The sequence below is a fragment of the Gossypium hirsutum genome, chromosome A03 (genome assembly GCF_007990345.1).
Source record: "Gossypium hirsutum isolate 1008001.06 chromosome A03, Gossypium_hirsutum_v2.1, whole genome shotgun sequence".
NCBI lineage: Eukaryota > Viridiplantae > Streptophyta > Magnoliopsida > Malvales > Malvaceae > Gossypium > Gossypium hirsutum.
Genome location: NC_053426.1, coordinates 109,900,236 through 109,927,613, shown reverse-complemented (window position 1 = coordinate 109,927,613; position 27,378 = coordinate 109,900,236). Strand labels below are relative to the sequence as shown.

General features: G+C 34.1%; 1 protein-coding gene across 3 annotated transcripts; it reads right to left on the bottom strand.

Annotated features, from left to right (window-relative positions):
• Positions 1-860: 860 nt before the first annotated feature.
• On the bottom strand, positions 861-20,134 carry LOC107887008 (MADS-box protein SVP). 3 transcript variants are annotated; one of them, XM_041101870.1, is made up of 9 exons: positions 19,936-20,134; positions 19,133-19,323; positions 6,539-6,623; positions 6,400-6,461; positions 6,228-6,327; positions 6,081-6,122; positions 5,657-5,698; positions 5,460-5,578; positions 861-1,085 (listed from the first exon to the last, which is right to left on the bottom strand). In XM_041101870.1, exons 1-9 carry the CDS (start codon positions 19,948-19,950, stop codon positions 1,061-1,063), a joined length of 681 nt encoding a protein of 226 aa, XP_040957804.1. In that variant the 5' UTR covers positions 19,951-20,134; the 3' UTR covers positions 861-1,060. The 3 variants fall into 3 exon arrangements, with proteins under 3 accessions (XP_040957804.1, XP_016666624.1, XP_016666626.1); XM_016811135.2 differs by having other exon boundaries at positions 909-1,485; XM_016811137.2 differs by having other exon boundaries at positions 909-1,485; positions 19,878-19,946.
• Between the last annotated feature and the right edge of the window lie 7,244 nt (positions 20,135-27,378).

The window sequence follows — 27,378 nt, the reverse complement described above, 5'->3', positions numbered from 1 at the left end:
AAGTTAATCTAATTAAATGTTGGCTTGAATTTTAAAAATTGCTAACATCACTAAAATTCTTTGTTAATTTTTTATCTATTATAATGTTATTTTTGTCGCATAACTATCAAGTGAATATTTTTCTTTTAATTTTAAAATGTCAAACTAGCGAATTTAACAGAATATTTTTAACAATGTTAACAACTAAAATTTTTAAATTTAAAAAGTAGAGGCATTAAATTCTTAAAAATAAAAATATAATGACTAAATTCCAAACATATAACATGTAAAAATACTTGAAGCATATTGTAATATTTAAACTTCCACTTCATAATTTAACCCAAAAAGTTTAACCCTTTACAAAGCAGGGCGGAAACAAAACTAATATTTTTATGCTCATCAAACAACAACTTTTTTTTAAGCAATGATAATTTTAGGGAAGAAGTTACATTTAATCTTTAAATTTAATAATTTTATTCATTTTAGCTCCTAATTTTTTTATCCATATTAATCTCAAAAAATTATTTACTAAAATCTCAATTCATGGATCAAATCGAAAAATATAGAGGAAATAAATTTAAAGGCTAAATTAAGAAAAAAATACAAAAATCAAAAGCTAAATGTTACTTTATCCCAAAATTTTATTAAAATAACAAGAAAGAACAAAATGAAACCTACTAAAGTGAGCCAATAACCAACAAATGTTATGTGCAATTATAAAAAAACGCATATTCAAACCATATTTTCTTATAAAACAGTTATAAAAGAATACAAATTAACATCCCCTCACTCAAATGATAAAAAAAAAAAATCTCTCTACAGCAAATGCAAATTTCAAAACAGATGAGCCAATAAAATTGTTGACCACCAAACCATGAAAGTATAATAACCATCCATACCAACTTTAATCATAAAAATTAACAAAATCCTTAGAAAAATCAGAGCAACCCAATTTCTATTCCAGCGTACTTTTTTTTTAAACAATCTCATTATACGTTCGGATCATATTTGTTCATTTTGACACAATGCTTAGAACTACTCATAACCCCTCTCCAACCCATAAATAAGAAGATAATTCACTTCAACGCACTCGAACCCACGTCCTCCTGCACTGGTAGCAATACCCATACCAATCGAATTAAGACTTAATCAACTATTTCAGCACACTCTTTAGACAAGCACAAAACAAATAACGAATAAAGATGGCACTAAACCCTCCAAAGTAAACAAGTTAATTTATTCACCATGCTCGAGTGCATGTGCATAATTGCTTTAACCTTCACATTCTTTTTTTGTACGGGTAATTTTGATATTAGACTCTATATATAATTATCAAAGGTACCATAAAACTGGTTTACTTGACAATCTACACATCATCATTATTATTATTACTACTATGAACATTATCCAATATAGGAGCCAGCTCAGATTTAAGCAAGATGACGATGACTTCTTCGCAACATCACCCCCTTTTAACCTTTCAACCGTGAGTTAGGGAAGGCTAACCTGCGAAACCCATTCATTCCAACATACAAACACTAGCAATTAAGGGTGTGCTTGAAAAATAAACTTTCAGAAAGTTTTCTGTTTAAAAAGAATCCAAATATGCATGCAATCTATCCAAATAAACATTTCATATTCTTTATTTTAAAAAATAAATATTTTATCAATTCAATGATTAAAAGATTTAAACATGAGTGTTCGATAGTGTTAAACACATAGCTTATGTCAGGAGTTGCGTTGTATGCATGGTAGTAATTTACTATTAAAATAAAAATTTTGAAATACAATAATGATACATGCCAGTATAATAACATGACATTTGAGTCGTGATGTATGATTTGCTCGTACTAAAATTTTTATTTTGACATATAATAAAGATACATGTAAATATAATTTAATTGATATTTATAATATACAACACTCATTCATAATTTATTAATCAATAAAAATAATATATAATAGCTATTAAAAAAATGAACAATTTTTAGTAAAAACCCCATCTACTATAAATATAAATATGATGAGTAATAATTATTACACTTAAATATATCTAATAATATTTTTATACAAAGAAAACCTTGGGGTAGGGGGAGGAGTCTTAAATTTTGAGAGTCCTTAATTGAGTTGGTGTCACTCTCAATCGAGTCACTAATTCAATATTCTTCTGTAATTAAAAAAGTTATATTATTCAATGGTTTTTAGTCTTTTTTTATTTTAACAAAAACTAATTAAAATAAGCATATGGTGATATTTGAACTCATACATATCTATTCTTTTTTATACAATGCCTAGAACTATTCATAACACTTCTCCAACAATAGGAGGATAATATGCTTCAATACATTCGAACTCAAGTCCTCCTTCACTAGCAACAATGTTAATGTCAATCGAGCTAATACTCAATTGGTATTCTCTAAACATGTTTGACTTAAAAAGAGTAATTACAATATAATTTCCTATATCATGTTTGGTAATATAAATTGTTATTACAAAATTGCACAATTTTTTTGATGCAATTGGTAATTGGTTGGAATCTTTTGTTAAAATTTTTGCAGAGATTTTGGGGTTTTATCAAAATCTTCTTGGCACAATTGATTTCAATGTTGTTGAGTGTTCAAATTCTTTGCTTTAGGAGTTACTGCCTAAACTGTCTAACAATGCTCATTGTGTGTTGACTAGTCCTATTACCAATGAAGAGATAAAGGCAACTATTTTTGGGCAGGGGAATGAAAAAGCCCATGGTCCTAACGGTTTCACAACTTTCTTCTTTAAATTTACATGGGGTATAGTGGGGCCTGATTGTTCAGTATTTTTTTGCATCCTCCACTCTTTTCGCTGCCTTTAATGCTACTTCAATTTCCTTGGTTCCTAAGTGTGATAACTCTGACTATGTAAAGGATTTTCGGCCTATTTCTTGTTACAGTGCAATTTATAAGTGCATAACCAAGGTTTTGGTTAATAGAGTGACTCTTTTTCTACCTACTTTGATTTTTAAAAGTCAAAATACCTTTGTTAGAGGGCGTAGTATCACTAATAATACCATGTTGGCTCATGAGCTAATGCGAGGGTATGGTAGAAGACATATTTCTCCTAGATGTACCTTGAAGGTTGATCTTCAAAAGGTGTTTGATTCTTTGCATTGGAGTTTTTTGCTTTCATTGCTTAGAGCTTAAGGGTTCCATAAAAAGTTCTTGAAGTGAATTGAAATTTGCTTAACTACTCATCGGTTCTCTGTCTCCCTTAATGGACGCCTTGTGGGGTTCTTTCATGGGAGGAGAGGTATTAGGCAATGAGACCCTCTCTCTCCTTACCTTTTTGTGCTTGCAATGGACGTGTTATTCAAGTTATTGGATTTTGTTGCCATAAATGCTTTTTTCAAGTATTATCCTATGTGCCTTCGAGTGCAATTGACTCATCTCATGTTTTCCGATGATCTTCTTATTTTTTCTAGAGGTACTGTTGATTCGATGGTTGATGTTTATTGTGTTCTTCAACAAATTTACTTACTTTCTTGGTTGCAACTCAACGCCTCCAAAAGTGAAATTTTTTGTTGCTGGGGTGGCTCAAGAGGAGTTGGCTCTTATGACTTCTTGCACAAGGTTTAAAGTTGGTAGGCTGCCAGTAAGCAAAGGCGAAGCTAGAACAATCTTTTACAGGGGACCAAATGAAATTTTAATTTTTTTATAGTCTATATCTTTATAATTTTTAAAGGATTAAATCAAATTTTTATAATTTTAAGGAGGGCTAAAGTACAATTTTAATTTTACTAATTTAAATTTTTTTTAAAAATTTTAAGGTTTTAAATAGCAATTTTACATTTTAGGGGGGTTGGGGCCCATGCCAGCCCCCCTCTAGATTCGCCACTGCCATTGAGGTACCTTGGTGTTCCTCTTGTTTCTTGAAAGTTGTCTCAATCTAACTATGCTGCTTTAACCAATAGGATTCTGGACAAGATTCAAGGGTGGTCTACAAGATCATTAAGGTTGTGATCTTTAGTGTGCAAGCCTATTGGAGTCGTTAATTTCTAATGCCTAAGAATGTCCTTAAGAAGGTTTGTCAATTCTGTCTTAGCTTCTTATGGAAAGGGAAGGTTGGCTCGGGTCGAGAGGCTCGTATTTGTTGGAAGGCAATTTGTTTACCTAAATCTGAAAGAGGGCTTGAGGCTAAAAAATGTGGTAGAATGGAATCAAGCTTATATTTTGTAGCTTATCCGTGCCTTGCTTGCAAAAGAGGGGTCTCTTTTGATCACTTGGGTCAGTGAATACGTGTTAAAGGGTAGGAGTTTTTTGGATATAACTCCTACTTCACATTCTCTTATTGCTTGGACAATCATTCTTAATAGGCTTCCAACCCGGGATTGCTTGCTTGCTTTTGGGATTCAGTTAATACTTGTTGCTTTTTCTGTATAGATGCTATAGAGAAACGTGATCACATTTTCTTTTAATGCAGTTTTTCAAGGAAGGTATGGTAGTCAATTTTGTGCATTTACTCCATTCATAGGGCTATGGGAACTTGGAGGCAAGAGTTAACTTGAGCAATATTGAAATTTAAAAGGAAAATCTTTATTTGTTACCATACTCAAGCTTGTTTGGGGTACATATTTGTTTGTGATATGAAGACAGAGGAACAAGAGATATTTTGGTACATCTTTCTTGACTGAAGATACTATCTTGATGCATGTTAAAGAGATTGTGTGAGCTCGTTTAAAAGAAAAACCAATCAATAGAACTGGTTCCGTTAATGCTTCACTTTATGCTTCTTGAGGTATCATTGATTAATTTGTTTGTATAAATTAAAGTTATTGTGTAGTACTTTTTTGTTCTTTTGTAGCAGTTTAATTGCTTTATTGAATTAATAAATTTCATCATACAGCCAAAAATAAATATTGCTATAGGTATAAAGCAACTACTCTATAAAATTCAAAAATTTAATAGACAAATAAAATTATAGAAAAAGTTCCCATACTAAGAATTTTTAATTGTCTCATGAATACTATTCAAAATCTATGGCCTTTTTATTACAATTTATTTAGATTATATCAAATGTTATCTATTCATGGTTCTCTAAGTAAGCTTTTTATGTTATGATTATAAGAATGGCATTTTTTCTTATTTTAATTTTGAATATATATTTAGAATAGTAAATATATCTAAATAAAATATGAGTTTTTTAATTTGAGTTTTCTTTTGACATACATATGTAATCTTTTCCAATATCTAATATATTTTAATTTTAAATTATAATCCTTTATTAAAATATAAAGCTTAAAAAAGATATTTTGAGTAATTTTAATATTATTATATTTCTCTAAAATATTATTTTAACCAAATCCAAGCCTGTGAAATGTAATCCTTTTATCATGGTAACATGTGTTTCCAACTTTATATGAAATAATATACCATGGTGGCAAAATGCAAGGAACTCCAAAGTAATAGTTGCATGAGTAGGGATTAATGTATAAGAGTTGCATGACTTACCCCAATGTGAGAGAAATGTCTTGGCTATTATCATAGGGTTGAATTGGATTTTCAGAGCTCCCAGCATGAGCAATCGACTCTGATGGTTGGACGTGGACCATATGAGGTAAATTCTCCATCTACCAAAATTAAATTTTATATGTCAAATGAAAGCTGGAAACAAGAAAGTTGTCTAAATTATCACTAACACAACTCACTTGCTGTTTCAATTGCTGATTTTCTTCCACCAGTTCTGCTCCCTTCACATTTAACAAGAATCAAGTATCAGAGATCATTTAAGCCCAGGCAGATTATATATATATATATAAGCATAAATAAACTGGATATATATGAAAGCATCGATATAATCTTATATAATTTTATGTTATTCACATTATTCGTTTTTATTATTTTTGGACGTGACACAGAACATTAATATAATATGAATATCTAAATTTATAAAATTTATGGTAACCTATAAAAATAAGATTAATAAAAGAAATCTTTAATTAGGAAGCTATAAGCAGCAAAAAAACTATAGTAAAATATTCCATATTTCTTATAATTCAATACTAAATTATTCCTTTTTAAACTATGAAACTTGAACAAAATCCAATCAACTACTGTTGCAATATATATCACCTTCATCTTGAGGGTGCTGATTTCTTTGAAAAATCTCTCATCCTGTAACACAAAAGCTTTTTATCATTAGTTAAAAGGGAAAATGAAGGGTGAGTTGAGGTGGAGATGGAGATGGAGATGGAAATGGAAATGGGGCTTTCAGGAAACCTTTGTTTCAGTAACTCGTCTCAAGCCTCCTTCAACTAGTTTTTCCAGGTGATTTAATCCTTCATAACCTAACCCTTGGAGCTCCTCTCCCTTCAGCTGTCTATTGATGCATGAAAGGATCATTGCTCACATACATAATACACATACATATACAGGAAACTGTAAGATTTACCTCAGTTGGTGGGTCTTTTCAGCCATTTCCTTGCTCAACATGACACACGTGCGACTCCCAACCTAAAACAAGAGGTCAGCTTCATCAGCATGAGAGGGTGCAAACTACAAGACAACAAGAATAGAAGTTCCATCGTAACCTGCAGTCCATGATATGGACTGGTGACCGCTCTGTCGATGCCTTTTCCTGACTGTTGATTGCGTCTTTCAATCACCTTCTCCATACTGGGGATAACAATTCAATGGCACTGAATCAATACCCTCCACTTAAAAAAACTAAGAATAAAAATAAAAATAAGCAGATGGTATATGTTTGGCTTACAATAAAAGAGCAATTTTCTCAATATTTTTCTAATCATATATACATACATATAAAATAATACACATATATTAAGAGGAAGAACTAGTTTTGCAAATATAGTATTCATCTTGCTCTATTTCGGGGTTTGAGGGTTTCTTGCCAGTAACAAATATAACTACATATAGTAGTCATCTTGTAAAAGTGAGGACTTTTGAAAAAGAGATGGTGAATAATATATGAAGTATACAGAGAGAGGCTAGGGTTCCACTACTACAAACTTGTTGATGCTATGTCTAGAATATAATTTTAATATTAGAAATAATAAATTAAAATTTCACTATTAATATATCAAATATAATAACTGAAAATGACATTTATCTGCTTAGATGACATTCATGCAAATCTAGAATATAAACTTGTTGAAGCCTTACCCTTATTTGTAACTATTATGTGAAAAAAAAAAGAAATTAATATGATTAATTTAATTGGTGAAGAAAGCATCTTATAATGTATTTTTTTTGGACTTGGATAATGTTAGTAACCTTTTAGGGTTTTAAGTATAAAAAGCATATATATATTGGTAAGTCTAATGCTAAACATATAAATATACATAAAAATTTAAAGGGTAAATAGGAGATTGAAGCAATAGAATTAACAAATGGACAATGATATAAACAAACAAGATGCATAGACATGTATATATAATTAATTTGTAATGATACAATTTTTAAATATAAAAGATGAGAAATAAAATGACTTTTTATTAGAGAGAAAAGCATCTCTTTATTAACAAGAAAAAAAAAACTCTTCTCTTTCAATTTCTAATTTTCAGTCTTAGAGACTTTTGGCCATTAATAAATTGCGGCTAGTAATATATATAATATAAATATACAATTTCTTATAATTCATTGCCAATTCAGCTAAAAAGGAGATTTTAACTTCGAAATTTTTCCTTGTTCAAGAAAAGATCTTGTTTGATTTACATCCCCTACAAAATCTTTTACATATTAGTAAATTATATTGCACTTTATATATATACAGTGAAATAAAAGAAACCAAATTAATAGAAAAGGGAGGTACAAAAGGGATAGCATCCATCAATCAATCAATGGATCTTGATTACCAAATGACATGTATCTACTTAGATGACAATATCCATGCAAATCTAGAATATGAACTTGTTGGAGCCTTACCCTTATTTGTAACTATTATGTGACAAAAAAAAAAGAAATTAATATGATTAATTTAATTGGTGAAGAAAGCATCTTATAATGTATTTTTTTTTGGACTTGGATAATGTTAGTAACCTTTTAGGGTTTTAAGTATAAAAAGCATATATATATATATTGGTAAGTCTAATGCTAAACATATTAATATACATAAAAATTTAAAGGGTAAATAGGAGATTGAAGCAATAGAATTAACAAATGGACAATGATATAAACAAAAAAGATGCATAGACATGTATATATAATTAATTTGTAACGATACAATTTTTAAATATAAAAGATGAGAAATGACTTTTTATTAGAGAGAAAAGCATCTCTTTATTAACAAAGAAAGAAAAAAAAAACCCTTCTCTTTCAATTTCTAATTTTCAGTCTAAGAGACTTTTGGCCATTAATAAATTGCGGCTAGTAATATATATATATATACATCTAAATATGCAATTTCTTATAATTCATTGCCAATTCAGCTAAAAAGGAGATTTGAACTTCGAAATTTTTCCTTGTTCAAGAAAAGATCTTGTTTGATTTACATCCCCTACAAAATCTTTGTTAAGAAATGGCTTAAAATTGGTAGTGGATTGTTGTTGTTGGTAGTGGGTTGTTGGTGGTAGTGGATTAGTGGATGGTTGTTGGTGTCCATTTTCAACCACAAATCTTTGCCAAAGTTTTGGACAATTATGTCCTTGAACTCTCTTATAAATAGAGAGGTTCATTAGCCATATTCATCATCCCAAACCAAGAGAGAGCAAAGCTTGTTCTTTGAAAGCTAGGATTTTAGCTTTCGGGTTTTCTATAGGGGTTGAGAGTTGTGAGGTTCTCGGGTTGTGTCTTGAGTGTAAAACACTTGTAATCTTCATCTTGTTATAGTGAAATTTCTTTTCGCCTCTGCCCGTGGACGTAGGCATTAAAGCCGAACCACGTAAATCCTTGTGTTCACTTTATTTTTCGTTCCGGTCAATTTACTTGTAGTCATATCGGAGTTCTCGAATCGATCCTTTCCGCAACAAATTGGTATCAGAGCGTAGTTGAAGGAGTGATAATATTTTCTGAATTGCCCTGTGACTGCAGCTTTGTCTGATCTTTCACATCAGGAAGAAAATATTATCATTCATTCAAAGGTTCCAAATTATGGCTACAAGTGTTTCATCGACTAAGTATGATGTCGAGAAATTTACCGGGAAAAATAGTTTCATTTTATGGCGCATCAAGATGCGGGCAGTGCTGGTTCAACAAGGATTGCTAAAAGCATTGTCTGGTAAAGATAAATTACCAAGCACGCTTTCGGAAGAGCAAAAGGATGACATGCTAGAAAGAGCACATAGTGCTATTCTGCTATGTCTAGGAGATGAAGTGCTACGAGAAGTAGCGGATGAGAAAACCGCGTCCGGTTTGTGGCTCCGGTTAGAGAGCAAGTACATGACGAAGTCATTGACGAACCGGCTCTACCTCAAGCAAAGACTCTATGCCCTGAAGATGGAGGAAGGTACACCTGTTTCCCAGCACCTGGATAAATTCAATTCCATTATCATGGATTTGAATAATATCGATAACAAAATCGATGATGAGGACCAAGCAATAATTGTTTTGTGTTCTTTGCCTCCCTCGTATGAGAATTTTGTTGATACAATGATGTACGGTCGTGATGACCTGACTCTAGAGGAGGTGAAAAATGCCTTAAGTTCCAGTGAGTTGAGGAAGAAAATCACTGGTAAGGTGGTCGAAAACAATGAAGGCGAAGGCTTGGTTGCTCGAGGAAGATCCAAGGCAAAGGGTGGAAGTTCAAGTAAAAGCCATCCTAGATCGCAGTCCAAGAAGAGAATACAGTGCTACTACTGTAAGAAGTACGGGCACATGAAGGTAGATTGTCCGAAAAGGAAGGAGAAATCAGAATCACAGGAGCAACAAAATGATCGTGCGAATGTAGCTGATGCAGATTCTTCAAGTGATGCCGAGATCGTTCTTGCAGTATCCGACTCTTACGCTGGTGGGAGATGGATTCTTGATACGGGAGCTACATTTCATATAAGTACTTCGAAAGATGCATTCTCAACATACGAGAAGCATTCTGGTTCAGTACTAATGGGAAATGACCACGCATGTCAAGTCATGGGGATTGGCACAGTTCGTATAAAGATGTTTGACGGTATTGTTAGAACTCTAACTGATGTTCGGCACATTCCAGAAATGAAGAAAAATTTGATCTCTTTGAGTACGTTGGACAAGAAAGGCTTTCGGTACTCTGCTGAAGGTGGAGTTCTCAAGGTATTCTCGGGTGCTTTGACTGTGATACGTGGTAATTTGGAGCGGGGCCTTTACTTCCTCGATGGTTCCTCGGTTACAGGTGTTGCGGGAGTGTCATCATCAGATGATCTAGATTCTGACACCACGAAGTTATGGCATATGCGGCTCGGGCATATGAGCGAGAGAGGCTTATCGGTGCTAAGCAAACGAGGATTATTGTCTGGGCAGTGTACAGGAAAGTTGAATTTCTGTGAGCACTGCGTCTTCGGTAAGCAGACTCGGGTAAAGTTCAGCACTGGGATTCACAAGACAAAAGGCACAGTGGATTACTTCCATTCTGACCTTTGGGGGCCTTCTCCGACAATTTCTAAAGGTGGTTACAGATATCTGCTTACCTTTATCGATGATTACTCGAGAAAGGTTTGGGTGTATTTTCTGAAGAGCAAGTATGAGGTTCTCATCAACTTCAAGCAATTTAAAGCTTGATCGAAAATCAAACAGGAAAGAAGATCAAGCGATTCCGGACGGATAATGGCTTGGAGTTTTGCTCAGGTGAATTCAATGAGTTCTGCAAAAATGAAGGAATAGTGAGACACCGCACTGTTCGTCGAACACCACAACAAAATGGAGTTGCAGAACGCATGAATAGAACTCTCTTGGAGCGAGCTCGTTGCATGCGATCAAATGCTGGGCTCGGTGAAGAATTTTGGGCTGAAGCTGTTAATACTGCTTGTTATTTGGTTAACAGATCTCCGTCAACAGCTATTGAGCTGAAGACTCCTGAGGAAGTATGGTCTGGTTCTCCTGCTGATTACTCTGGTTTAAGAGTGTTTGGCTGCCCTGCGTATGCTCATGTAAATGAGGGAAAACTCAAACCGAGGGCGAAGAAATGCATATTTCTTGGATACGGCCAAGGGGTGAAAGGATACAGGTTGTGGTGTCCTGATCCGGTTTCGTCCAAGTTCATCATCAGCAGATATGTGACTTTTGATGAGTCATCCATGCTTCGATCCACCACAAATTCCCGGGAAAAGGAGGAGTCAGATAGAATGGGAGATCACGGTGTTGAGAAGCAGGTGGAGTGTCAGGTGGACGCTCCAATTCCTACGGAAGGTACTTCAGTCCAGGATGATCAAGTTGAGGTGCAAGATTCCGATGAAGATGAGTCACCTCAAGAAAAACCATATAGCATTGCCACTGGAAGAACGAAGAGACAAATCAAACCAAATCCGCGTTACGCTAATCTGGTGTCTTTCGCGCTCAGTGTGGCGGAGTCCATTGGTATAGAACTTCCAGTTATAATGAGGCTGTCACGTGTGATGAGTCGGCACAGTGGGCAATTGCTATGAGTGAGGAGATAGAATCTCTTCACAAGAACCATACTTGGGAGTTGGTTAAGCCGCCAAGTAACCAGAAGATAGTTGGTTGCAAATGGGTCTTCAAGAAAAAGGAAGGCATCCTAGGGGTTGAAACAACTAGATTCAAGGCACGATTGGTTGCTAAAGGCTTCACTCAGAAAGAGGGGATTGACTACAATGAAGTTTCTCCCCAGTCGTAAAGCATTCTTCCATTCGTGTATACTTGCCATGGTGGCCAAGTCTGATCTAGAACTTGAGCAGCTTGACGTAAAAACGGCGTTCTTGCATGGTGAGCTCGAGGAAACAATCTACATGCGTCAACCAGAGGGTTTACAGTTCCTGGTAAAGAAGACCATGTCTGTCTATTAAAGAAGTCTTTATATGGATTGAAACAATCCCCAAGGCAGTGGTACAAGCGGTTTGATAGCTTCATGATTCAGCATGGTTACACAAGATGTGACTATGATGCTTGTGTCTATCATCGGAAGCTCTCAGATGGTTCGCACATTTATTTGTTGCTGTATGTTGATGACATGTTAATTGCTTCCAAAAACATGTCGGAAATCAACAAGTTAAAGTCGCAGTTGAGTGGTGAGTTCGAGATGAAGGATCTGGGTGCTGCCAAGAAAATTTTGGGCATGGATATTCACAGAGATCGCAAGGCGGGCAAGCTTCGTGTGTCGCAGAAGAACTACATTGAAAAGGTTCTTCAACGCTTCGGCATGGATAAAGCGAAAACTGTGAGTACTCCGTTGGCACCACATTTCAAACTCTCTGCAGAGTTGTCACCACAATCTGATGAAGAAAAGCAGCAAATGTCTCACATTCCATACTCGAGTGCAGTTGGAAGCGTGATGTATGCAATGGTTTGCACTCGTCCAGACATTTCACATGCAGTTAGTGTGGTCAGCAGATACATGAGTTGTCCTGGCAAGGAACACTGGCAGGCCGTGAAATGGATTCTCAGGTACTTGAGAGGTTCTGCAGATTTATGCTTGGTATATGATCAGAGTGACTGCACTAGCAGTGTCACGGGCTATGTGGACTCTGATTATGCTGGAGATCTGGACAAAAGAAGATCTCTGACGGGTTATGTTTCACTTATTCTGGAGGAGCCATTAGTTGGAAAGCTGTGTTACAATCTACCGTAGCCTTATCTACGACTGAGGCGGAATATATGGCGTTAGCAGAAGCAGTGAAAGAAGCATTGTGGATGAAAGGTCTAGTAAGCAGTTTGGGTTTACAACAGGATTTCACTGTTGTATTTTGCGATAGCCAGAGTGCCATACATCTGACTAAAAATCAGATGTTTCATGAACGGACCAAACACATTGATGTCAGATATCATTTTGTTCGGGAACATGTTACGCAAGGTGACATTGTTATCAGCAAGGTTGCTACCGAGAAGAATCCTGCAGATATGTTAACTAAGGTGATCCCTGCATATAAGTTCAAGCATTGCTTGAACTTGATAGGTATTCGGGATTGATTAGCGCCAGAGAGGCGTTTGGAAGAGGTGATCCAGTTCGAGGAATTCACTATGATGTTCAGCTTGGTAAATTTCAAGCCAAGGTGGAGATTTGTTAAGAAATGGCTTAAAATTGGTAGTGGATTGTTGTTGTTGGTAGTGGGTTGTTGGTGGTAGTGGATTAGTGGATGGTTGTTGGTGTCCATTTTCAACCACAAATCTTTGCCAAAGTTTTGGACAATTATGTCTTGAACTCCTTATATGTTAAGAAATGGCTTAAAATTGGTAGTGGATTGTTGTTGTTGGTAGTGGGTTGTTGGTGGTAGTGGATTAGTGGATGGTTGTTGGTGTCCATTTTCAACCACAAATCTTTGCCAAAGTTTTGGACAATTATGTCCTTGAACTCTCTTATAAATAGAGAGGTTCATTAGCCATATTCATCATCCCAAACCAAGAGAGAGCAAAGCTTGTTCTTTGAAAGCTAGGATTTTAGCTTTCGGGTTTTCTATAGGGGTTGAGAGTTGTGAGGTTCTCGGGTTGTGTCTTGAGTGTAAAACACTTGTAATCTTCATCTTGTTATAGTGAAATTTCTTTTCGCCTCTGCCCGTGGACGTAGGCATTAAAGCCGAACCACGTAAATCCTTGTGTTCACTTTATTTTTCGTTCCGGTCAATTTACTTGTAGTCATATCGGAGTTCTCGAATCGATCCTTTCCGCAACAAATTGGTATCAGAGCGTAGTTGAAGGAGTGATAATATTTTCTGAATTGCCCTGTGACTGCAGCTTTGTCTGATCTTTCACATCAGGAAGAAAATATTATCATTCATTCAAAGGTTCCAAATTATGGCTACAAGTGTTTCATCGACTAAGTATGATGTCGAGAAATTTACCGGGAAAAATAGTTTCAGTTTATGGCGCATCAAGATGCGGGCAGTGCTGGTTCAACAAGGATTGCTAAAAGCATTGTCTGGTAAAGATAAATTACCAAGCACGCTTTCGGAAGAGCAAAAGGATGACATGCTAGAAAGAGCACATAGTGCTATTCTGCTATGTCTAGGAGATGAAGTGCTACGAGAAGTAGCGGATGAGAAAACCGCGTCCGGTTTGTGGCTCCGGTTAGAGAGCAAGTACATGACGAAGTCATTGACGAACCGGCTCTACCTCAAGCAAAGACTCTATGCCCTGAAGATGGAGGAAGGTACACCTGTTTCCCAGCACCTGGATAAATTCAATTCCATTATCATGGATTTGAATAATATCGATAACAAAATCGATGATGAGGACCAAGCAATAATTGTTTTGTGTTCTTTGCCTCCCTCGTATGAGAATTTTGTTGATACAATGATGTACGGTCGTGATGACCTGACTCTAGAGGAGGTGAAAAATGCCTTAAGTTCCAGTGAGTTGAGGAAGAAAATCACTGGTAAGGTGGTCGAAAACAATGAAGGCGAAGGCTTGGTTGCTCGAGGAAGATCCAAGGCAAAGGGTGGAAGTTCAAGTAAAAGCCATCCTAGATCGCAGTCCAAGAAGAGAATACAGTGCTACTACTGTAAGAAGTACGGGCACATGAAGGTAGATTGTCCGAAAAGGAAGGAGAAATCAGAATCACAGGAGCAACAAAATGATCGTGCGAATGTAGCTGATGCAGATTCTTCAAGTGATGCCGAGATCGTTCTTGCAGTATCCGACTCTTACGCTGGTGGGAGATGGATTCTTGATACGGGAGCTACATTTCATATAAGTACTTCGAAAGATGCATTCTCAACATACGAGAAGCATTCTGGTTCAGTACTAATGGGAAATGACCACGCATGTCAAGTCATGGGGATTGGCACAGTTCGTATAAAGATGTTTGACGGTATTGTTAGAACTCTAACTGATGTTCGGCACATTCCAGAAATGAAGAAAAATTTGATCTCTTTGAGTACGTTGGACAAGAAAGGCTTTCGGTACTCTGCTGAAGGTGGAGTTCTCAAGGTATTCTCGGGTGCTTTGACTGTGATACGTGGTAATTTGGAGCGGGGCCTTTACTTCCTCGATGGTTCCTCGGTTACAGGTGTTGCGGGAGTGTCATCATCAGATGATCTAGATTCTGACACCACGAAGTTATGGCATATGCGGCTCGGGCATATGAGCGAGAGAGGCTTATCGGTGCTAAGCAAACGAGGATTATTGTCTGGGCAGTGTACAGGAAAGTTGAATTTCTGTGAGCACTGCGTCTTCGGTAAGCAGACTCGGGTAAAGTTCAGCACTGGGATTCACAAGACAAAAGGCACAGTGGATTACTTCCATTCTGACCTTTGGGGGCCTTCTCCGACAATTTCTAAAGGTGGTTACAGATATCTGCTTACCTTTATCGATGATTACTCGAGAAAGGTTTGGGTGTATTTTCTGAAGAGCAAGTATGAGGTTCTCATCAACTTCAAGCAATTTAAAGCTTTGATCGAAAATCAAACAGGAAAGAAGATCAAGCGATTCCGGACGGATAATGGCTTGGAGTTTTGCTCAGGTGAATTCAATGAGTTCTGCAAAAATGAAGGAATAGTGAGACACCGCACTGTTCGTCGAACACCACAACAAAATGGAGTTGCAGAACGCATGAATAGAACTCTCTTGGAGCGAGCTCGTTGCATGCGATCAAATGCTGGGCTCGGTGAAGAATTTTGGGCTGAAGCTGTTAATACTGCTTGTTATTTGGTTAACAGATCTCCGTCAACAGCTATTGAGCTGAAGACTCCTGAGGAAGTATGGTCTGGTTCTCCTGCTGATTACTCTGGTTTAAGAGTGTTTGGCTGCCCTGCGTATGCTCATGTAAATGAGGGAAAACTCAAACCGAGGGCGAAGAAATGCATATTTCTTGGATACGGCCAAGGGTGAAAGGATACAGGTTGTGGTGTCCTGATCCGGTTTCGTCCAAGTTCATCATCAGCAGAGATGTGACTTTTGATGAGTCATCCATGCTTCGATCCACCACAAATTCCCGGGAAAAGGAGGAGTCAGATAGAATGGGAGATCACGGTGTTGAGAAGCAGGTGGAGTGTCAGGTGGACGCTCCAATTCCTACGGAAGGTACTTCAGTCCAGGATGATCAAGTTGAGGTGCAAGATTCCGATGAAGATGAGTCACCTCAAGAAAAACCATATAGCATTGCCACTGGAAGAACGAAGAGACAAATCAAACCAAATCCGCGTTACGCTAATCTGGTGTCTTTCGCGCTCAGTGTGGCGGAGTCCATTGGTATAGAACCTTCCAGTTATAATGAGGCTGTCACGTGTGATGAGTCGGCACAGTGGGCAATTGCTATGAGTGAGGAGATAGAATCTCTTCACAAGAACCATACTTGGGAGTTGGTTAAGCCGCCAAGTAACCAGAAGATAGTTGGTTGCAAATGGGTCTTCAAGAAAAAGGAAGGCATCCTAGGGGTTGAAGCAACTAGATTCAAGGCACGATTGGTTGCTAAAGGCTTCACTCAGAAAGAGGGGATTGACTACAATGAAGTTTTCTCCCCAGTCGTAAAGCATTCTTCCATTCGTGTATTACTTGCCATGGTGGCCAAGTCTGATCTAGAACTTGAGCAGCTTGACGTAAAAACGGCGTTCTTGCATGGTGAGCTCGAGGAAACAATCTACATGCGTCAACCAGAGGGTTTTACAGTTCCTGGTAAAGAAGACCATGTCTGTCTATTAAAGAAGTCTTTATATGGATTGAAACAATCCCCAAGGCAGTGGTACAAGCGGTTTGATAGCTTCATGATTCAGCATGGTTACACAAGATGTGACTATGATGCTTGTGTCTATCATCGGAAGCTCTCAGATGGTTCGCACATTTATTTGTTGCTGTATGTTGATGACATGTTAATTGCTTCCAAAAACATGTCGGAAATCAACAAGTTAAAGTCGCAGTTGAGTGGTGAGTTCGAGATGAAGGATCTGGGTGCTGCCAAGAAAATTTTGGGCATGGATATTCACAGAGATCGCAAGGCGGGCAAGCTTCGTGTGTCGCAGAAGAACTACATTGAAAAGGTTCTTCAACGCTTCGGCATGGATAAAGCGAAAACTGTGAGTACTCCGTTGGCACCACATTTCAAACTCTCTGCAGAGTTGTCACCACAATCTGATGAAGAAAAGCAGCAAATGTCTCACATTCCATACTCGAGTGCAGTTGGAAGCGTGATGTATGCAATGGTTTGCACTCGTCCAGACATTTCACATGCAGTTAGTGTGGTCAGCAGATACATGAGTTGTCCTGGCAAGGAACACTGGCAGGCCGTGAAATGGATTCTCAGGTACTTGAGAGGTTCTGCAGATTTATGCTTGGTATATGATCAGAGTGACTGCACTAGCAGTGTCACGGGCTATGTGGACTCTGATTATGCTGGAGATCTGGACAAAAGAAGATCTCTGACGGGTTATGTTTTCACTTATTCTGGAGGAGCCATTAGTTGGAAAGCTGTGTTACAGTCTACCGTAGCCTTATCTACGACTGAGGCGGAATATATGGCGTTAGCAGAAGCAGTGAAAGAAGCATTGTGGATGAAAGGTCTAGTAAGCAGTTTGGGTTTACAACAGGATTTCACTGTTGTATTTTGCGATAGCCAGAGTGCCATACATCTGACTAAAAATCAGATGTTTCATGAACGGACCAAACACATTGATGTCAGATATCATTTTGTTCGGGAACATGTTACGCAAGGTGACATTGTTATCAGCAAGGTTGCTACCGAGAAGAATCCTGCAGATATGTTAACTAAGGTGATCCCTGCATATAAGTTCAAGCATTGCTTGGACTTGATAGGTATTCGGGATTGATTAGCGCCAGAGAGGCGTTTGGAAGAGGTGATCCAGTTCGAGGAATTCACTATGATGTTCAGCTTGGTAAATTTCAAGCCAAGGTGGAGATTTGTTAAGAAATGGCTTAAAATTGGTAGTGGATTGTTGTTGTTGGTAGTGGGTTGTTGGTGGTAGTGGATTAGTGGATGGTTGTTGGTGTCCATTTTCAACCACAAATCTTTGCCAAAGTTTTGGACAATTATGTCCTTGAACTCTCTTATAAATAGAGAGGTTCATTAGCCATATTCATCATCCCAAACCAAGAGAGAGCAAAGCTTGTTCTTTGAAAGCTAGGATTTTAGCTTTCGGGTTTTCTATAGGGGTTGAGAGTTGTGAGGTTCTCGGGTTGTGTCTTGAGTGTAAAACACTTGTAATCTTCATCTTGTTATAGTGAAATTTCTTTTCGCCTCTGCCCGTGGACGTAGGCATTAAAGCCGAACCACGTAAATCCTTGTGTTCACTTTATTTTTCGTTCCGGTCAATTTACTTGTAGTCATATCGGAGTTCTCGAATCGATCCTTTCCGCAACAATCTTTTACATATTAGTAAATTATATTGTACTTTATATATATATACAGTCAAATAAAAGAAACCAAATTAATAGAAAAGGGAGGTACAAAAGGGATAGCATCCATCAATCAATCAATGGATCTTAATTACCAAATGCCATATGAAGTCCCTGTAAAGCTTATATGCTATTAATGTTATGATGATTCTATTAATAACATCTCTTGTTTATTTGGGATTGTAGTTTTATCTCAAAACCTAATTAGTTTAACTGGATGGTTATTTACGAAGGGAATTTCTTTTGCTGAAAAACAACACAAGATATTTAAGTGCTAAAATCAAAACCAGTAAGATCAAATTAACTAGTTAATTACCTGGGAGGATACTTATATTTTATGATCATGTGGCGAGAAACTAAGGTGTCAAAAAAATATTGCTGAAAAGATTTCAATGATGGGAATTTGATAGTGAAGTAATTTTTCAGTTTAAAAACAAAACCGAAGGGTAAAAATTATCAAATTATTAATGTTATATTAGCCATAAAATAAGGATTCAACAAGATTCAAGAAAATTAGTATTGAAGAAATTATTTTGAATATAAATATAAGATTTCAAGTACATTGAATCATTATGAATTTATACTTTTATACAGTTTAATTTCTTAATTCTAAAGATCTTTTCTCAGTCACGCAAGCAAAATCTATACACTAATCTATGAACTGCAGCAGAGATATTGAGAAAGATGAAAATTGAAGGCCAAACATAAACATTGATTATAGTGTGAGAATGATCAAATTAAACCTTGCGCTGGAATAGTCGAAGAGTTTTCCAGTTGTTGAAAAGACTATAAGAGCAATCTCAGCATCACAAAGAACGGAGAGTTCATGAGCTTTCTTGAAAAGCCCTCTTCTCCTCTTTGAGAAAGTCACTTGCCTCGCCGCAACGTTGTCGATTTTCTTGATCTGAATTCTCTTTCTCGTCATTCTAAAATACTAAAATCAAAGGAAATAAAAAGTAAGTTTGCTCGGGAAATTGAAGGAAAAAGAAAAACTGAAGGAGAGGGTTTTTGAAAAAAAGGAAAAATATATTAAAAAGAGAAAAATGCCGAGTTTCTGGGTAAATTATAGCAAGCTGCAGACAATGATATCAGCATATAAAAGAAAACGAGGAAGAGACCAAAGGAACACGTGCTGAGAAATCAAACGTTGTTGATATGCAAAGATCCTAAAATTTCAAGCAAGAGCTATAAATATAGCTGAGAACCACATAAAAAAAACACAAAAAAAACAAAAGTCCTCACCTCAAAACAAAATCAAACCCAAAAAAGAATAAAGTTCTTAGCTCAAATCGAGGAAAATACAAGTCATAAGCAAGTTTAAGAACAAAGAAGTAACCAAAAATGGGATTGAAGATAAGAGAAAGAAATGATAAAGAGCTAAGCACCACTGTTTTATTTTTTTGCCATATTAAGCTAACATAACGAAAAACTTTATACAAAAACAACAAAAGAAGAAAAGAATATCAAGTAGGAGCCATTGAATTTAACCTATATATATATTGCAAAAAGTGTGATAATAAGGAAGATGAATGAAGAAGAAACCCACCAATCCAAAGCTCATTTAATAATGGGAACCGGAAGAAAGTGTGAAGAAGTGGGGGCCGGGGGGGGGATTGGCCAGAATTTATGCTTTTCAGTTTTCACCTATATTCATTTCCCAATCGCTTTCCCTTTTTTTGCCCTATGGAGGGAAGGGTTTGTCGTTTTGGCATTGGGTGTAGCTGACACTCCATAAAGAACCACATACAAAACAGACAAAAGCCACCATTTGAATAAATATATATATATGTTGCATCTGTATTTGTAAATTGCAATATATATTTAAGTCAGGAGATGTTATAAATCAATTTAATTTAAACTTATTTGAAAAAAATAAAAATTAATATATTTTTAAAAAATAATTTATAAGGGTATTTATGTTTTTATTAATTTTATATTTTTTTAAATTAAATAGATTAAACTATCATTTTGAAAAAAAACTCAAAATAAATAATTAAATAATAAACTTGAAACAAAAAAAGTGAATATAAGGGTATGTTTGTTTACTTGTAAAAGGTTTTACTGAAAATATTTATTGTATTTTCTTGTGTTTGTTTCATTGAAAATAGTTTGGTCAACGGGAAATGACTTACAGGTCAAGGTAAAATAAGTCATTTTTCCTGTTAAATGACTTACCCTTTTGAAAAGTATAAGTCATTTTTCGGAAAAGATTTCATCTATAAATAATTTTATTTTTTATAAAAATTAACTTAAATCAAACTTAATATTATTATATTGATAATAAATTTTACTTTTATTTTTAAAAATATTTAAAATATTATATTTTTAATATTATTAAACATACATATTTAATTATTTATATTTGGTCATATAATAAATTATTAATATAATAAATATAATTTATTATTTTAATAAATTATTTAATATTTTATTTTTATTTTAATAATAAATTTTAAAAATAATAATTTTAAATAATATTATTCACATATTATTAAAAATATTCAATATTAATATTTTAATAATAAATATTTATTACAATTATAAATATATTAATAATAAATGGTTTGTAGTATAAAGGTTTAAATATGTCATAAGTCTATGTACACTTCACAGATTTGTAATTTAGTCTTTGTACTTTTATTTTCAAGAATTTAGTCCCTTTACTTTTCAAATTTGAAAATCAAGTCCAATTGTTGACATCGTTAAATTTTTGTCAATTTTGTTGATGTCACATTTTTAAATAAAAAAATACTCACTTAATAGTCATGTAATTAAAAAATGACATTGTAATGAATCTGAATTTAACATAATATTTTTAATATATGCAAAAACAATGTAAAATATAAAATTATAGATAAAAATAAATTTAATTAAACAATAAAAAATAAAAAAATCTCAAATGTATGTTTGTTTAATTGAAAACAACTTTTATGAAATATTTTTAAAAAATCTACCAAATAACAAAAATTATTTTACACAGATTCATCCAAATATCAGGAAATATTAGCTTTTCTAGAAAAGTAAATCATTTTCTGAAAGTCATTTTCAGTGAAACAAACGGAGCCTAAGTGAAAATTTTTTTTTACTAAATAAATAATAAAAGTGGCTAAATTTTATCAAATGAATTAATTTATTGCTAACTTATATACTAAAATATAAGTATGTAGATTTAATTTTGGGTGTTGATGGGTGTTGATGTTGATTTCATATTTTTAATTAATTCTTTCATTCACTCCCGAATTGGGTATCAATGATTTATATTTGATTGAATAATAACAAACTCGAGAGATAATATTTTTGAGAAAATAATCATAAATTCGGAAATAATTAATTAATGTTTATAAACTATACAATGTACATAAAGGATAATTTGGTCATACTAAAAATATATATTTATTAAAAATTTGTATAAAACTAAAAGTTTAAAGATTATGATACCAACTAATAAAATATTTAGATTCCGGTTGTTCAAATGGAATCAAATACTAACTTTATATTTTTTTATTAATCAAATAACTAATATTTAATATTTACTTTTTATTCAAATAAGTTGTTTTAAATTTCTTTTAAGAAGTTTTAAATAAAATATTGATTTATGCTAAAAGTTTGTTTTTGCATAAATTTATTTAAGTAGAATAAAAATATTTCCTTACGGAATTTTTTATCATTTTCATAAAAAAAAAAGATTATAGGAAAGGTTCCATTTATGTCCCAAACAAAAGCAAGATGGCTAAGCCTTTGGAAACATTTATGATTTATTGGGTAAAAAATGGAAAAGAAAATTATTTTCAGTATTATTGGAAATGGAATGTGGATGTTTAATTCTTTTAAATTAAATTTTATATTTAATAAATGAGTTTGGCGTTTCCGTACATATGGACCATGCTGGTCAGTAATTATGACACATTTGTACACTCGTACGACCTTTGTCTTTGTGGCTTCTAGTCTCCTTCCCACGAATTAATTTTAGCCATTACTTTCTCTTTTTCTTAGCCAATACGATAATATGTTTCTACGTGTGCATACCACAGGTGATCATGGGGAACGTGGACCTAAAATTTTAATTCTGTTTCTTAGGTTTAGGTTTAACCCGTATTAATTTTTTATATTAACTTTTATATAAAATTTTTAAAAATTTATAATACATCAAAAACATTAAAAATATTAAAATAAATATTTTTTAATAAATAAAAAATATATATGTATACTTAAATAATATTAAAATGAATACAACTTAACAAATAAATGTCTCTAAAATTGTAATAAAATTAACAATAAAACAACAGTTATACAATAACAATAAAATAATAGCAACATAATAGTAAAATAGTAGCAAAATAGTGAAAAATAACAATAAAATAGTACAAAAAAATTTAAAAAACAATAAAAACATCACTTCTTTTTTTTTTTACATATTTAGGCCAAGCAGGGTCGAGCCCTGGCCAAAAAGTCTTACCCGAGGTAAGGCCTACACGGGTCTTATTTTGTTGCCCAATCCCTCTCACTTTTTGAGCAAGCCTTCGAGTCAAATGGTCTAGCCCATGGACATGTCTAGGTTAACATTAAAAAGTTAATATTGTTATTTTTAAATATCAAAATATATAACTTTTGTCAAATTTAAGTATTACATTAGAACAAAAAATAATACAAATATTACATTAAAAAATATATCAAACCCAAGTATCAAATAATGCATTAACTTAATTATATTAGGACCACTTTTTAAGATCATTCTAACCTAAGTTAAAGTTTATGAATAAAGGTAAAAGTATTGTACAAATTTATGAATGATAGTAAGGAGTAGCTTTCGGTTTTATACTTTTAAAGTATAATGATTTTTTTGGCCCTTCAACTTTATAAAAAAAAATATTTTAGCCCTTTATTTAAGTTTTCATCTTTTTTAGCTTTTAAACTTGTATTTTATGTTAAATCACCTCAAAATGAATGAAAAAGTTAACGTTTTTTCACTTTACTGAAGTTGCATACATATGGATTGTCATTTAGATGACACATCAACATTTAATTAATTTTTTAACATTTAAAAAATTCAAAAAACTTATAAAAAACTCATTAAAAATAAAAAAAAATATTTTTTATATTTTAAAAAATTAATTACTGAAGTGTCATCTACATGGCAATCCACGTGTATGCCATGTCAGCAAAGTTTACAAATGTTAACTTTTCCGTCTATTTTGGGATGATTTGACAAAAAAAATACAAGTTCAATGGCTTAAAGAGATCAAAAATTAAATGGAGGCCTAATATGATTTTATTATAGAGTTGGAGGGCAAAAAAAGGCATTATGCCTACTTTTAAAACGAGTAAAAATATTTTTTGACCTTGGGAAAAAAGAATATGATTATTTTTAAGCAACAATATTTAGTACATTGCCAATGGAGTTTTTAGACTGTCTACGCGGCCGTACACGGTTCAACAGCCTACCTCTACCACGTCTGCTTCGAGTGCTCATAACAAATTCTCGGAAGTCTAGATTTTAGGGTATATCTATAGTTCAGAAGTATGATAACTAATTATAAGTCTTACGTCTAAAGTTAATCCACAGTTTTCAAATAAGAGTTCGAACATTAATTATTTTTCCTAAGTGTTTGCGGTATAAAGTTTACAATTTTCACTCTAAAATTTGACTATTACTTTCAAGAGTAACAGTAGCTGAGTCAGGATTAGCATCGGAGTTTTGGATTCAATTTTTTTGAATAAAATTATTTTTCAAATGTCCGTTGTAACAGCCTAATTTTCAGTGGTGTTGGAACCAGTGATTCGAAATCACTAAATCCAACAAGTGAGTTCAAAGATTTAAATAAATTAACAATTATGAGTCAAGTATGGCATTAGAAGTATTTTTGAATTAGTGAATTTTGTTATTTAAAAGAATTTATTAGATAAATTGGGTCGAAAGCAAGGTATCGAGACCTCAAATACATAAATCGAGTCATAAATATTTTTAAAAATATTTATGGAGTGTCATTGAATTAGTATTAAAGTTTCGTTAGAAAATTTTAACGTTTTGATAGTTAATTAATTAGAAAGAACTAAATTGAAAAATGTACAAAATTTGTTAAAATGATTAAATAGCTTAAGTAGTAAATAAATGAGGACAAAAAAAGGCAATTATATATTTTATATAGGGCTAGACGGGCATGTATGTCCAAGAAATAACAAAAATTAGTGTGAACAAGGGACAAAATTGGAAATTTTGTAAAATCTAATTAAATAAAACAATAAAAGTAAAAGAAATCTAGATATTTCTTCACATTTCTTCAGCTAAAAACGCCATTGAAGGTCCTCTAAGCTGGTTTTTCATATTTTTGCACCATGTAAGTTCAATTATTGCTTATTCTTTGTAATTTTTATGTTCTTGTGACTTTTACAATTAGGTCCAACTATTGATTTCATTAGTTTTTGATTCTATGGATCATTTTTAAAGTCGCCATGAATGAGTGCTGGAAATTTATGATGAATTAACATGGATTTGAAGCTTTAATTTTGTTATGAGATGATTTTATTAAGCAATTTCACTAGAAATTGATTTTAGGACCTAATTGTGAAAAAGTTAGGAATTAGGGTTTGGTGCTGAAATTCTGAATATCAAAGGTTGTATATGTAACGCCCCAAAATTTTAATTTTTGATTTCATGTATGTGTGACACACAATTGAGTATCTGCTTCAGCGGTTAAGTGTTTTAAGTGTGTGTGTGAGAACCCAAGTTCAAGCCTTACTTGGGCAAATTTTGGTATTTTTATAAATAAAGCCTTAAGCTTGTGCAAAGGGCTTAAGTTTAATTGTTGGTAAGTTTACATTAGAATGGGCCTGCTGGTCTGGTGGTTAAGTGGAGTGTTGGAAATCCTGTGTTTAATTCTTTGTGATGGAGTGGAAACAATATTTTTGCTCCAATTTCGGCTAAGAGTTATGTTGGGGCAAAATTCTGAGTAGTTGTGTTTTAGTGGGTTAATAGGGAGTGGTTTTAGGAGATAATTGGGGAGAGATTATCAGAAAATAATCTGATTATCTTTTTGTTGCAAAAAAAATAATAATAATAGAATTTTGGTTTTCTTTCCAATTCCCCAAACTTTTTCTAATGTTTTATTCTTCTTCCTCTTCTTTTTTTCTCTCCTCTACCGATTCTTTCCCCTAGTTGCTACCGAAATTTCCATTATTTTTTCCCCTTCCGTTTCTTTTTTTTTTCTATTATTGTTTATACAGATGAGTTACGGTTTATAAATGTTATTAATGTTATATATGACATATGAATTTGGAATGATGCAAAATATTGTATTAATGGATGGTTTCATGTATTTTTACAATGACTAACATGTGATAAATACTTATGATTAGGTGTTTGTTAATTGAATTGGTTGTACTTTAAGTATTGCTTTGATTATGTATAATGGTAAGTTTCATTCTGATTTATACAGGCTTACTAAGCTATAAGCTTACTCTGTTTCTTTTTCTATGTTTTATAGAGGTTCGTTAGCTCGCTCATTTCAGACAAGTCGGAGTTGCACACCACACTATCCAAGTTCCGATTAGTACTTTTGAACTTGTGAAAATATGTAAATATGGCATGTATAGGCTAGTTTAAATGGTGTTAGTTATGGTCACTTAAAAATTATGCTTTTGGTATATTTTGTGTATGAGCTAAGCCATGTGATTTGACTTATTTTGATATCATCTTGGGTTGTGTATAAGTGTTCAATTATGGTATGCTTTGGCAAAGAATAGATGGAATGAAAATGTGCAAATGATGTCTTCATATGTAATTGGTATATGAATGGATTATGCATGATGTTGATTAGGTAATTGGGTATGTAAATGTTAGGTTTAATATGGAAAATAATGTGCATTGAAATGGTTATTATGATTGCCAATTGAGTTATGAAATGTGATCATTTATGCTTGTGTAAGCTTGTGGAATTGGGTGGCAAAATGGCTTTGTAAATAGCCTATTTTTGTCCATACGGACAGGGACACAGGCGTGTGTCTCAGCCATACGTGACACATGGTCATGTTACACGGCCGTGTGTCCCCTAGTGTTGAAATGGAATTGAAGTCAGTATGCTCCACACGGCCTCACACACAGGCGTGTGACTGGCCATGTGGTATAAGTCAGTATACCCCCTATATGGCACACCGCCTAGCACACGGACGTTTGACTGGCCGTGTTGATAAATCGGTATACCCTACAGTTTTGACACGGCCTGACATACGGGCGTGTGTGGCCATTTCGAAGGGCACACGGGCTAGACACACGGGTGTGTGGTTGGTCGTATGACCCAAGTCAGTATCCTCTCCAGTTTTCACATGGCCTGACACACGGGCATGTCCTCGACCATGTGACACAAGTCAGTATGTATGCCCTGTTTCCACACGGTCTAAGACACGGGCGTGTTTATTAGTCGTGTGAGGCACACGGCTTGCTCACATGGGCGTGTGACACTTGAAGTGTTAAAATTTTTCTAAGTTTCCAAAACTTTAATATGTTACTGATTTAGTCCCGAATGTATGATCTAAGCTTTATATGTTTGATTTAAGTACATATTGAATATGAATGAATGATATTTACTGAAATGAGATGAAATTTGATAAATGATTGTTCTGAACTGAGTTACAAGTTTGGTAATGCCTCTTAACTTATTCCGATGATGGTTATAGGTTAGGGGTGTTACAGTAAGACCATGGTTAGGCCATGGCAGTAAGTGTATATGTATAAGACCATAACCGGGTTATGGCATCATGAGTGAAAGATCATGGCATGGCCATGACAATATTCGTGTAAAACTATAGTTGGACTATGGCATCAAATTAACGATGTACTCAAATCCGTAAGATGTTCTCTAATTTGACAAAGTCTGGTAAGTGTTACATGAATTAATATGATAGAACTTTAGTAATCATTGGAATTGAGCTCAATAAAGTGAATTAATCATTTGGAATTGTGAATGATAGGAAATGTTAGCGAAATGTTAGTTAA

What these genes read in the sequence shown, in the direction of transcription:
- LOC107887008 (XM_016811135.2), bottom strand. An exon ending in GACGAGTTACTGAAACAAAG is followed by an intron (nt 6,123 to 6,227) that starts GTTTCCTGAAAG and finishes TTTGTGTTACAG; the next exon opens with GATGAGAGATTTTTCAAAGA. An exon ending in ATCAGCAATTGAAACAGCAA is followed by an intron (nt 5,579 to 5,656) that starts GTGAGTTGTGTT and finishes TAATTTTGGTAG; the next exon opens with ATGGAGAATTTACCTCATAT.